The sequence below is a fragment of the Fundulus heteroclitus genome, chromosome 24, assembly GCF_011125445.2.
Source record: "Fundulus heteroclitus isolate FHET01 chromosome 24, MU-UCD_Fhet_4.1, whole genome shotgun sequence".
NCBI classification, from domain to species: Eukaryota; Metazoa; Chordata; class Actinopteri; order Cyprinodontiformes; family Fundulidae; genus Fundulus; species Fundulus heteroclitus.
The window spans coordinates 17,617,906-17,631,835 of record NC_046384.1 but is presented as its reverse complement, the minus strand read 5'-3'; the positions used below and the strand labels follow the sequence as shown (position 1 = coordinate 17,631,835).

The following is a 13,930-nucleotide window of genomic DNA, read 5'->3' as shown; positions in this document are numbered from 1 at the left end:
GAGGGATACGACCCGACTCACCATATCGATGGATGACACGGGCCCAATGCTGTTGACGTATATGCCCACGTCGATGACTGTCGGCTTCTCTGCAACAGACAACGGAGGGGACATGAGAACCCTGTCAACATATGGTGCAGTGCCTGACAAACAGAGAGGAGTCCTGAAACCTTTTTTACATTTACGCCGGTGTAAATTCTCAGTTATCCGGGTCAACGCAACGGCAAAAAAGACTTAAATCGGAGGCAACCGGACCTGGGTGTCGAAACGTTTTCAGAAAGAACCGCGCGAAAGTCCGGCTGCCTCCGATTTAAGCCTGTTTGTAGTCACTAAACAGCCACAAACTTAAAATAATCTTATTGGTATTTTGTGTAACAGACCAACAGGGTGTTATTTGTGACCTCCGATAAAGTTGTGGAGACGTTTCAAACCGGGTTAGGTTATAAACTGTAAGCCCAGCTTTAAACACCTCACAGAGCTCTATTTAATCCATCTGAAGAGAGTTTAGTGCAGCTGTAAAACTACCTAGACATGGCGGCTAGGTATAACCCTGTAACATTTTCCGTCTGCTTCACAAAGCTCTACTTTTTTTTTTTTACAAAGGAGCTACAGTTGTGTTCGAAATAATAGCAGTGCCTCAACAGCAGCAAGAAAATCACTGGTGTTATTAACATTTCAAACTCTATACCCCAGATAAGTTTCTGGGGGGTAAAATAAAGGTATAGAAAACCAACAAACCCAACAGGACAGCCATGCATACTGTGGATTCTGTGAAATTGAATGATTAACTGAAAAGGGTGTGTTCAAAAAAATAGCAGTGGTGAGTTCAATTAGAGAGGGCATCAATTAGGGAGGGTATTCTGGGAAAAAAGGGTGTTAACAGGTGATCCGTATTTAAGGATCAAGACAACTGGCATGCTGGCTGTGCATTTGTCCTGAAAAAACAAGGAAAATGGGTCGTTCAAAACACTGTTCTGAAGATGAGCGTTTCCTAATAAAAAAATTGATTAAAGAAGGGAAAACATACAAAGAGGTGCAGAAAATCATTGGCTGTTCAGCTAAAATGATCTCAAATGCCCTGAAATGGGAGCAAAAAACTGAAAAACGAGGAAGAAAAAGAAAGACAACCCCTCGAATGGACAGAAGAATAGCCAAACTGGCGAAGACTCAGCCAATGATGGGATCCAAGAGGATCAAGCAAGACCTTCAGTTGACAGTGAGTACTGTGACAATCAGAAGACGTCTTACTGAGGTTAACCTTCCAGCAAGAAGCCCCCGCAAAGTCCCACTGCTGAGAAAAAGACGTGCAGAAGCGTTTACAATTTGCCAAAGAGCACATTGACTGGCCTGAAAAGAAATGGCATAATATCTTGTGGACAGATGAAAGCAAGATTGTTCTTTTTGGGTCTAAGGGTCACAGGCAGTATGTCAGACGCCCTGCAAACACAGAATTCAAGCCACAGTACTCACTGAAGACCATTAAGCATGGTGGTGCAAGCATCATGATATGGGGATGTTTTTCATACTATGGTGTTGGTCCGATTCACCGCATACAAGGGATCATGGATCAGTTTCCAGTACATCAGGATCCTGGAAGAGGTCATGCTGCCATATGCTGAGGAGGAAATGCCTTTGAGGTGGACCTTTCAACAGGATAATGACCCCAAACACACCAGCAAGCGAGCAAAAGCATGGTTCCAGATGAACAAGATTCAACTGATGGAGTGGCCAGCACAATCCCCGGACCTTAATCCCATTGAAAACTTGTGGGCTGACATAAAAAGTGCAGTGCATGAGGCAAAACCAAGAAACGCTGAGGAATTGTGGAATACAGTGCAATTATCCTGGGCTGCAATACCTGTGGAACGATGCCAGAAGTTGGTTGACTCCATGCACCACAGATGTGAAGCAGTCATCAGAAACCGTGGTTTTGCAACAAAATATTAGTTTAGGATACTCAGCTAGGTTCACTTATCAAGAATTTCTTTGTTTGTACAGTACATTTTTGAGTTTCCAAGGAAAGATGGCAACACTGCTATTCTTTTGAACATGCCATTTCTTACTTTATTTGAAATATTATTATTATTATTTAAGTTTTTATGACTTTGCGCAATTGTTTTGCTTTGGAATAGAATGTACTGTGTCCCCAATGTATCTGTGTTCATTAAAGTACAATTTCTTTGAAGAATTTTGACATTTACTCATTTTTCTAAAGGCACTGCTATTATTTCGAACACAACTGTATAAGTAAGATTTACTGTAAAATCAACCTAGATTATTCTCAGGTCTCACCTGGGATTGAAGTAATATTCCCTATAAACAATCGGTCCTCTCCATCAACAATGTCTTAGTCACGTTTTTCCTCCTTTTTAACCTAGAGGTACGTTCCAGAAATGCTGCGGTTCAGCGTGTAGCACTGGTTTACTTCCTGAGCCAATCTTATGAGATTTCCCAGGTTTTCCAACACAGAGCGCAGCATTTGGTATTTTATGTTGGCTCAAGAGCAGCAGCCTGCTAACATGGAAGCCAGTAAGAGAAGCGGACCAGAACACAACATCAGTGTTTTACACAATTTAAAAACGGCATATTAGATTGTTGTGATTGGCAAGCTGTTGCACATATTTGAGCCACAAGGTGTAAGTAATACTTATAGCTCCTTTAATGTTCATTGACAAATATACATGCAGACTGTGGAAGAGCAACAGTATTGGCATTATCGAACCTTAGTGCAGCAGTCAATGTTGTTGATTACTCCATTCTGTTATAGTGCCTGGAACACTGGGTTGACTGGTTTAAATCCTACTTAAATTTACATCAGACCACAGAAATCACATGTGGGGTTCCCCAAGGGTCCATTTTGGGTCCCCTCCTATTCAATATCTACATGCTCCCTTTAGCTCAGATCATAAACAAGTTACCATAGATATGCAGACGACACACAGCTCTACATCACCATGTCACCAGGTGTCATTCAAGTGCTAAGTAATAGCTTAGAAGAAATCTATGCATGGATGTGCCAAAATTATTTTCAGTTAACTAAAAACAAAACTGAAGTAATATCTTTCTGGACCAAATCGACAAGCGATTAAAAGTTAGCACACAGCTCCAGCTGCTTTGGCTAGAAAACACTGATCAAGCCCGAAACCTGGGTGTAGCGATGGACTCATACCTGAACCTTCAAAAGCATCTAAACACAATTACAAGGTCGGCCTTCTATCACCTGAAGAACATTTCCAGGATTAAAGGACTAATGCAGGATCGGGAAAAACTAATCCCCAAGTTTTTAGTCGAATTGATTACTGCAACGGTGTTTACACAGGTCTGCCTAAAAAGTGGATCAGACAGCTGCAGCTGATCCAGAACGCTGCTGCACGCGTCCTCACTAAGACTAAGAAAGTAGAGCACATCACCCCAGTTCTAAAGTCCTTCCACTGGCTCCCTGTATCTCAGAGAATAGACTTTAAAATACTTCTGTTAGTCTATAAATCCCTGAATGGCTTAGCACCTAAATACATCACAGACTTTTTATCAGTGTATCAACCATACAGACCACTGAGGTCTTCTGACTCCAGCCTACCCTGCAGAACCAGAACCAGACACGGAGAAGCAGCATTTAGTTTTTAAAGTCTCAGAAGACTTTAAAAGTCCTGAAACCCTGAGTTCCTTTAAATCAAGGTTGAAATCCTATTTGTTTAGAATTGCCTTTAAATGTTAGTGTTGAAGTTTGTAGTCCAACTGGTCTTATACTGTATCGGACCTGCTGCTACTCTTCCAAAGCAATGTGCTCTCCTCTGTAATGTTTTCCCTCTGTCTCTAATGCTTTTCTTTCCTCTCTTTTCTTTTGTTCACGTTCAGCACTTTGAATCGTCTTGCTACTGAAAAGGGCTTTATAAATAAACTTGCCTTCCTGTTGGTCTGTCGCATAAAATCATAAAATACATTAAGGTTTGTGGTTGGAACATAGAAAGGTTCTAGGCATATTAATAATTTTGCAAAGCTTTGTGATGTATAGCCATCACTCCCTTCCATCCCGCGGCATGTACGCAACCAAAAAAAAACAGAAGTATAAATAATCAAGTTAAAAACCACGCTTTTCATCATTCAGTGTCACCTTGGCTAATAAAACCAGTTTATTTCCTTTTGGAGGAAGGCAAAGTCATCAATCCACCCGGAGAAGAAAGATTTACACTTCTGAAATCAGAGGAGCTGCGCTCTGATTCCTGAAGCACTTCCAGAGTTACCATGGCAGGTAATAGCATTTCCAGTCAGCACCAAGGATCGTGGCTAAATTTACCCAGCAGGAGCATTGGCCTTGTTTATTCTGAAGCAGAAATGTAAAAGAAGGTGCAGCAGAAAGCGAGGCGAGTTTGGACAGACAGACATTTCTGAATGCATAGATGCTTGGGGGTGGGGGGGGGGGTGGGGGGAACTTGGCTTAGAACGGAGAGCAAACTTTCCATGAAAAATGTATCATGATTCATGCATTATTCTCCATGCATGCATCTTTATTTTTTTTTAGCTCTTCTCTTTACCCGATACATACTGGCCTGCCTTCAGCTTATATAGAAACAAAGAATTCCTACAGGATCTGTATCTATAGGAATTAACAATTTGTTTCTATAATAAGCAATTTTCTCATCATGAAACCTTAATTATGACCCCTTCAAAAGTCCCTAGAACATGCATTTAAGTTTACTTTGTTGTACATATGAGGTGGGTCCTAAGATGCTGTTTATCCTGCCTGCCTTTCTTCTTACACGTTACCTGTAATGGAAATTCTAGTTCTGTACTAGAATTTGCGAATGCTACAAGGAATGATTAAAAAAAAACAATTATAGCCCAGCTATAATATAATTGGTATCTGCTTAGCATTTGAATGGCATACCATGATACACAACATGGAGCTCCAGCATTAACCTTTCTGCACTCCTTGTACTTTAGCATCTCTATTAGATGGCAGGCCGTATCAGATTCCTCCCGACAAGTCAAAATAATTTTGCCGCATGACAATCAAAACCCGGACATCTTACACATACACTACATCACTTTGCAACTCTGCTACAAGATTTAAGCGCATGCTTCCCAGATTTCACTGCAATGCCCCCAATAATAGCGTGCTGAACACTTAAGGAGGCTCACTTTTTTTTTTTTTTTTTTTTTTTGCAAAGTTGAACCCATTTTCCTATTTCAATTCAGCTGGCAACGTGACCTCATGGGGGTGTTCAGGCGTTGAACTTTCAACTCGACACGGTCGGACAATTATTAGGATGAGAGAAGAAAATGAGAGGGTGACCCCCATGGCAAAAGGGTGAATTGAAGATGCACGCTGCAAAAGTGTACGCCTTCAATTCCACAGACGCATACACTATTAAACTGCGAGGTTTCTGTGATGCTAAAATCTAACCAATTCAAAATGTTTTCAATATGTTCAACATGGATCCCGTACAATTACTCTGTGAGAAAGAAAAAAAAAACGCATTAAAAAGAGCTGCCTTTACTTTGTTACATAAAGGTTTACGTGACTAAATGCCTTAAAACACAACCTACAAACTTGATCAGTTTCCCCAAATTTGAAGCAGAGTGCACAACACCTCTCAGGAAGTGATGATCGACAGGGCTGAAACCAAATATATCGCACATCAGTCCACCAAAAAAAAAAAAAAAAAAAAAAAAAAAAAAAAAAAAAAAGCAACATTTGTGAGAACCTAATTGGGGAGAAAGAGGTGAGCATTTGGCCGTCGCAGTCGTAAGCGACAGATTTCCAATCTAATCATTTATCAGTCGCACATCTGGAATGAAACTGTCCTCTAATTGTGGCGGTCAGGGAAGGTTTGATAGAAATGTTTTGCCTTAAGGTTTCTTTAACAAAATCAATCGGCCCACAGGCTGGCAAAAAAAATAAATAAAATAAAAGTGAAACTGTCACCCGAGCTTATCTATTAATTTAGCTCTTCAGGCATAACCGTCTCCTTTTTTCCTCTGGTTTGTAGACAACTTCTAAGGCTGCAGTCCTCGGAGCGCATGCAAGCGTATGTGTAGCAGTGCCTTCAGCACAAACAAGATGGCAGATTGAATGTCGCAGAATGAGCAGCATGATGTATTAATAACCTGTATTGGTGTCATTTCAGTCGCTGTGTTGGTAATTGAAGCCTCAGGATTTTTATTTTTTTTATTTTTTTTAAAAAATCGTTGGATCACCAACATCCAGAGTTGTGTAATTTTATTTCTGCTGTGAGGTGATGACTGGCGAAGCTGAAATGGATGTGCACATCAGCTCGCTTTCACCCTGGGGGGGGGGGGGGGGGGGTTTGTCGGTGAGGGCTTGCCGGGAGGTGTTGGTTCGATTCCAGCTGAATGTTCTGCTCCACTGACCGGACAATGCAACCGGAGGACAATGCGCCGTTACAGCACTGGTCTGTGTCTGAGATGGTCTGGAAAGCATCTTATTACTACAGCTGCATCTGGAATTCAACGTAGAAAAGTAAACGCTCTTTATTTCAAGTTGTAAAAAAACATGTATCACTTAAAAAGATGCGAAATGAACAAAAAGGAATAGCTTCCCCACTTACTGCCTTAATAGGAATGTGGCATAAAAGACAATAAAAAATATCACACTATCATCGACAAATGTGAGTAACAGCACAACTGCAGTGATGCGAGGGTGAGGGATGTCACATTGTATTCATGTTCATAAATTCAGTTACACAATTTCTTAGAACCGGTCCCAAGCCCTCTTTTTCACTAAAAGATCAAATGTATATGCTTTAGTACTCGGAGTTTAGTTTAAAAATAAACGTAAAAATAATTAACATTATCATAGAAAACCTCAATTCATCATTATCTACTCAACTGCCTACCGAGCTGCGTCTCTGTATGGATGTGTGCGTGTTAGTGAGAGCGATTGGGTGTATGTGGCTATAGTGTACAGCGCTTTGGATGGTCAGCATAACTGGAAAAGCACTATACAAGTTCGGTCCATTTACCAATGATGAATAATAATAATTAAACACCAACTACACAAAACATAGACAAAACAGAAACCACCACATTAGCCCAACCAAAGTCTATTAACCAAAGCTTGGTTAAAAGTCTGGCTGGTATTTGCTCATATTTACCGCCTTGATAAGCCTTCACACCACTGAGCTATATAATACACTGGAGTGCTGATTTTGCCGAAAAACTGAAGTCACTGGCCGCCATCTTGCTACTCCCTACTCTCACAGAATCCCACAGGATTTGGTTGCAACAACAAGCAGTTTCCTGGCTGTGTAAAAACGTTTCACAGGTAATTCTACAGTCAGTGGATGTACTAACACTATCAACTATTAGGAAATTAAGTGCTGAAATATTTTACGTTTTATATATATATATATATATATATATATATATATATATATATATATATATATATATATATATATATATATATATATATATATATATATATATATATATATATATATATGAATAAAATGCAAAATATTTCAGCACATGACTTTCTCAGTACTTGAGATTTTTTGAACATAACAAAACTATATGGCATTTGACATTTTAAAAGTCTTAAGCCCCCCCTGAACATGAGAAAATCCTCGTTAGTCGATGCTGTAGCGCACATATTCCCTAGTTACTGGGGGAAAATAGGGAGTACCAATATGGCGGCTGGTGGCTTCAAAGCGACTCGTTCAAACAGACGGTGATTAGCACTCCAGTGTATAATATAGCTCAGTGCTTCACACACATTTCCACATCTGGTCTTGTCACAGCCAAAGTTTCAATGCATTTTGTTCATATTGTAATAGAGTACAAGGCTTTTTATGTTTCCTAAAATAGCATGAATCTGAATTTGGCTCTCCTGACTCAAATGTTTGCAGAACCAGTTTTCCCTGCAGAAACTGCTCAAATGCTTTTTGAGCACTGGCCAAACCTGCCGACTCTGCTTTTTTAACCTTCATTTGCAAAAGCCATCAGTCAAATTGGAAGGTGGACCTCTGCCCCCTGTCACAGGCCTCCCACAGAGTTTCTTTCACAACTTTCTTGCCTTTAGCTTCATCCATCTTCCCGTCAACTCTGATCAGCTTCCCCGTCTCCGTTATAGAAAATCATTCCCCCACAGCCGGATGCTGCCACCACCGTGTTTTATCTGTATGGGGTGTTCAGGATGATGTGCAGTGTTTTTTTTTTTTTCTTCATTTCAATTTTGTTCTTATCTAACTTAGAGGACCTTCTGCTTTTTGACAAGTTCAGTCAAGAGTCTCTCATCTGAGCTCTGAATATTTGCAGAGTTACCATGGAACTCTTGGCACCTTCCCCAACTAATCCTCCCATTGCCTGGCCGGTCAGTTTAGATCCACGACCATGTATTGGTTCGTTTGCTGCCGTCTGATAGTCTTTCCCTTTTCAGACGATGGATTGAAGAGAACACAGATGTTGAAACTGTGAGACATTTTAATTAAAATTTAGATATATCCATATCCACCATGTTGTCCCTTGTATTGACTTTTTATTATATGACCCCCCAAGTCATACTTTCTACCAGCTCATTTTGGTCAGTAGGAAACCAGCTTCTCAAAACTTATTGGGTCCAGTCCCCACCACTATTGGGCAACAAGCCCAAGTTCATTTGGAAAAACCTGGCACTAAAAGCAATTAGAACAATGCATAATTACAACGTAGAAATTGTGGGAATATTTTAGGGAATGCATTTATTGTTCCTGCTGGACAACCTGGACGTGTTTAGACATGTGCCGGGGAACCCCTGGACACGCTGCCAGCCCAGAAACCGGGAGATAAGCACCGTTCATAGATTTGGGAGTGTAGCATACAGCTCGGAGAAAACCTGGGGATTAAAGAGAGCCAGCGTCTCTCCTATGAGACCCACTAACCTTAGAAATCGGGGCGAATGCATCTGAAAACACCACCGGACTGGAAACGTGTGCTGCAAAGCGGATCTTTTACAGCAAAGCACATTTGCACATATGGAAACTGGGACAACCTTAAGGGGATGAACCTAAATATACTCCACAATGGCTTATCGGTGCAGATGACGGCAGTGTTTATCCCCAGAAGATGTGCTTTACGGATCTGCGTGATAGATTTCTATGACTGTGCAAGACGGAATCACCCCAATCCAGGGCTCCCGGCATCCGATCGCCGCTTATTTTCTTTCTCCCCCTTTTAAAAGTGACGTTTAGTTGTTGGGGAAAAAAAAAAAAAAAGGCAGGTCAGTTTGGCTCAGGCAGATTCATGTTTCATCACAATTATAGCAATTATTTTCTTCATCTAACAGCTCCTTTCGCAGCCCGAGATGCGAGAACGGCCTTCAAAAGAAATCCGCCTCCTTCCTATACGTGCAGACAATGAGACATCCACCTAAACATCTTCCTATTAACCTCAATTTTACACTCTTAATAGAGAAACCGATCCACAGAGGGCATATGGTTTCTTTGTCATCCTCTGTGTGTTCCAGTGCTCCTCTGTTTTTCCTGAAAAAGCCTGACAGCTCCCATCTGTATCATCAAATTACTTCGTCGGGCTCGATGAGGAAGAAAGGCCCTCCGTGCCTGCTTGGCCCGGCTGGCATGACGAATGCATTACGCGTTGTCAGGTCCAGCTCATGTGTACATGCAGATGCACCTATCCCAGCTGAGCGTTCACGTCCCATATGTTCTGTTTTCGAGATCGGCGCTGGGAATACGAAGGCCTCGGCGGACTGTCTGAGCCACCTCTGAGGGCGAAGCCTCGTGCCCTCAGCGGCTGCTTGAAAGTAAATCTGCCGGAAAATAGTTTGTTGCTGTGTGTTTAGTAAACGGCATCTATAGAACAGCGTCTTGAAGCCGTTTGCTGCTGGTGATGCCATCGGAAAGCATTCTGACAAAGACGATTGCGCCTGCCGAAGCGTAGACTTCTGTGGGACTCTGGTGTTTGCTGCGCTTCAAAGCTGAAGGCCCGCGTCATTTCACTTGCCCTTTTATTGGCCCTGGTGTCACAGCAACCAATCGGGATTTGGTAAACGAAGAAGAATCTGGGCAAGATTGGGAAGTTTGAATTTTGGTCTTCGTGTGGCAGATTGATGATTAAACACAAATCAGAGAAAACAAAAGAAAACCGAGACCAGTGATCAGAATTGTGTGATAAACTCGCGTAAATAGAAACAGGTCTAAAAAACGATTTCATTTCCTGGGGGTATCCAAACCAAATTGATTTAAAAAAAAATGAAGAAATTAAGAAAATGTAGACTAAATTTAATCAAATTACTGGTATAGACAAGTTTATTATACAAGTTTGGCCAATTTACTTCAGTGAATTAACACTAATATCATTTTGGATAAGATACTTTCTGAACAATCTTTTGGCCAGATGGGCTCTAAAGACCGTCCCAGACTGAAGGAGGTCAGATTGACTGGAAATGGGATGGGAACTGTCGACCGGATCTGTTGTCCCAATAGAGTGAGGGTGGGTTTCACTGACCCAATGCTGTGAAATGTGTTCCGACACTTATAATTTAAGTAACCAAGCCAAGCAACAAGGTGAGATTTTAAAAGACGATCAGCATGTGTCACATACAACATGTCTATCTGCAGACAGATACACTACGATTCAATATAGCTCAGCTTGATTTGATTTGACTCCAGTATCGATACTATTTTCAAATTAATGCCCAAAGTCATCCAATCAACAAAACCAGCCAAATATTATATTTATGTTCAATCTATTTAACACTGATATATTAACAGAATAATAAAGTGCATTTGGTTCAATGTATTTAACGTATCACAAACCTCACTTGCACTTCCTTGCGTTCTATAATAACGCCCCCTAGGGGTTGGGAGGTATGTTGATATTGAAAGCCAGAATATCGATATAGAATCGTTCTTGAAAACATCAATATTAATCTTTGTATAGATTTTTATGAGCAGCAATTGCCTTTAATGCTCTTAGCTGATGTAAAAAAATAAAATAAAAAAAAAAGCAGCAAGAACTTTGTCAGTAACTGTCGTCGATATTTTAATTTTCGGCAATCATATTGCAATTAAATGTGTCCCTGATATAGCGCAGTCTTAGTTGTAGCAGCATCATGCTGTTATGAGACTTAAGCAAGAATAGTGAAGTTGGTCTGATTTGATGGCACTTAAAAACAACATAATTCTGTCAAAAAAAACTGTTGCAGGCTGCTTTTGAGTCAAAACTGGGCAGGAAAAAGGCCGCCAACGCACAGGCAGAACTGCAATGGAATCATTGAGACAATTACACCGCCTAGTCAAAGTCCAGACATGGGTCCAAAACAAAAAAGAATCTGTGGCAAGACTTGTTCAGATATTCCCACATCCAGTCTGATTGCTTTGGTCGGTCTTTGTGAAATGACCAAAGTCTAAATTTGCAAAGACACATGCAGCTGTAAGCTCAAGCAGAACATGGTAGTAATGAAACATGTGAGTTCAAGGGGTGTGGAAACTTTTGCAAGGCTTTATATACCCCTCCTCTGAAGCTGGCAGTCATCAGTAGGTAAAACTAAGCAGCTAATTTGGAATGAATGAAAACAGATGGCAGGAATGGAAATCAGCTCCTCAGTGGTTATGTCACAATTTGTCCATGGAGGCCCCTTTGTGGGGTCCCTGAACTCCTTTTTGACATCGCTCATTAGCTCAACTGTGTTGTTGGCCAACTTTGCAGTTCATCCAAGCCTGTTGCTGTTATTTTCTAATCTTGGAAGAAATGGTAATGTTGCAAAAAAAAAAAAAATAATAAAAAAATGCTGTAATATTGTTTTGCCTTTGTGTCGTTATTCAGGACAAAAATAGCAGCTCTAGATGTGGAGCGTTCTGAAAAATCTAGGTGACTTCTGCAGGGTCACTTGGGAAGAAACTTTTCTGTACATCCTGCATTATTTCTCACTCCACCTAGTGCTTCATTACGTACGGACAAAAACGTTATAAAAACAAAAGGGCATTCAAAAAAAGTTTACCTTTTTAAAAGAAACACCAAAAAAAAAAATTACAGTTATGAATGACATAAATGTGTAGCTAAAATCAATTAATGGCAGAAAAGGACAAAGGCGTAATTTTTTTTGCAATATTAAGGCTGAGATGAAGTAATTAAACCAATTTGGCATGCACTTTGGAAACTGCTCAAAGCTGCAGGGGTTTTAGTTTCCCTCCTCAAGACAGAAAGGAGTCTGGCGTCAGTGTGTGATCATATCACTGAAGGTAACACTCAGAAACATCAATCAACTCCTTTTTTTTTTGTAATTGTGACTCGAAACGGAAGACAGATAAAACTTAGATACACTTCTTGGCTGCGGCCTGTTCACATGTTGGCACATGTGCATCATTATGCCGCCTCTTCCAGCCAAGCTCCCCACACTGTAACCATGGAAACAGACAGCAGCCATCTGGGTTACTATGATACAGGAGGAAAAAGTAAGGCCAACAAATATGAGCCAAGATCTAAAGTTGAATAGGCACTTTTTTTTCTGAATAGATTCCCTTTGCTTCCCCACAACATTGGCATTTTTAAGTTAATTTACTGGCGGATGTGATCCATTTACTTCATCTCATTGGGACTTAACCATTTGGGGCTTTATCTGCCTCCAAGAAATGTTTAAATAAATAAAGCGGCGTGTGCGTGTGATGAACAGCAGCCATCTGGCTGTACCAGCCAGGATGAAGCCGGGGCTAAAAATTCTTTCCAAACGCTGGCCGACCCACATCTGTAACATCTCTGAAGCCCCTCACTTCAGGGATGAGCTCCAGCCAGCCATCTGCGGCGCTCAGAGAGACATTACATGCAATCACGGACTACTGTGGATACCGCTTTCCTTCATATACAGGCAGGACGGCGACACTTCACTCCATTATTTGACTCCATTCAATTCGGCCGACACTTGAGGTTCAGCAGTAGCTCTGGAAAAGATCATTTTCAGGATTTATTTTTTTCTTTTTTTTTTTTACTTCTAAAGACCCAACAGATTTTAAGTAAAATACAGTGCTGGGGTGGTATGACTTATGGAAACGTTATTGCAGATTAAAAATCAATGCATATATTCAGCTACCATCTTCAGCAGGCCTGTGACATTTAAAAACAATGCTGAATTGGTGCCATGGGGCTTAAAGTGCACCAAGAAAATATCCTCCACACCTTTATCGCCCCCAACCAGCATGAACCATTGATACAAGGATGGATAATAACCGTAAAAAACAAAATTTTTATATATATATATATATATATATATATATATAGATATATATATATATATATATATATATATATATATATATATATATATATATATATATATATATATATATATATATATATATATATAAATAAAAATAAATCGATGATCAATAAAAAGTTTTCCTTCCTTTTGCATTCTAGCCATGTTAGTCATTACATCCTCCAAACCAATAGCAAAGACAAATCCCGGAATCAAGCCCCGCCCCCTTATGAGAGTTCAGAGAGCACGTGTTTTTTTTTTTTTTTGTTTTTTTGTTTTTTTAAACTTGCAGTTTTACTAAAAAGTTGGTTGAATAAAGGGTTGAGATTAAAGTCACTTTGTGTGTTCTGCATCTAAAAATAGGTCGCTAAGCAACAGCAAAAAATGGGCAGGGCTGCACTTTAAATATGTGTTTTGAAATTGTTGATTATCAATGTAGATCAATACGACTTTTATTTTATTGATATGCGTTTTTCCTATTTCGTCCAGCCCTACCTCGTGTAATGCTGAGCGCCATGCCAACCTGCTACAGCCGACAAAGACTGTTTCACCGTTTTACAAATTAGACCAGCTCACTGGTTATATTCCGTTTAAAAACTTTATTATATCCTTCATGTGAATGCTAAAAGGGGGAAAAAACAAAAACAAATTGTGACCACAAACATTTAGCAGGAGAAAATCATGTAGCTCTAATAATAATAATAATTAACTGTAACT

The 13,930-nt window shown here is 40.2% G+C and overlaps 1 protein-coding gene across 2 annotated transcripts in view; it reads right to left on the bottom strand.

Annotated features, from left to right (window-relative positions):
- LOC105932543 (gamma-aminobutyric acid receptor subunit gamma-3) overlaps positions 1-13,930 on the bottom strand; it is a 146,207-nt gene that overhangs the window by 100,247 nt on the left and 32,030 nt on the right. For both annotated transcript variants that reach the window (XM_012871763.3, XM_036127961.1), the window contains one exon: positions 22-89. In XM_012871763.3, coding sequence (XP_012727217.2) covers positions 22-89 — 68 coding nt within the window. The remainder of the gene's footprint in view (positions 1-21; positions 90-13,930) is intronic.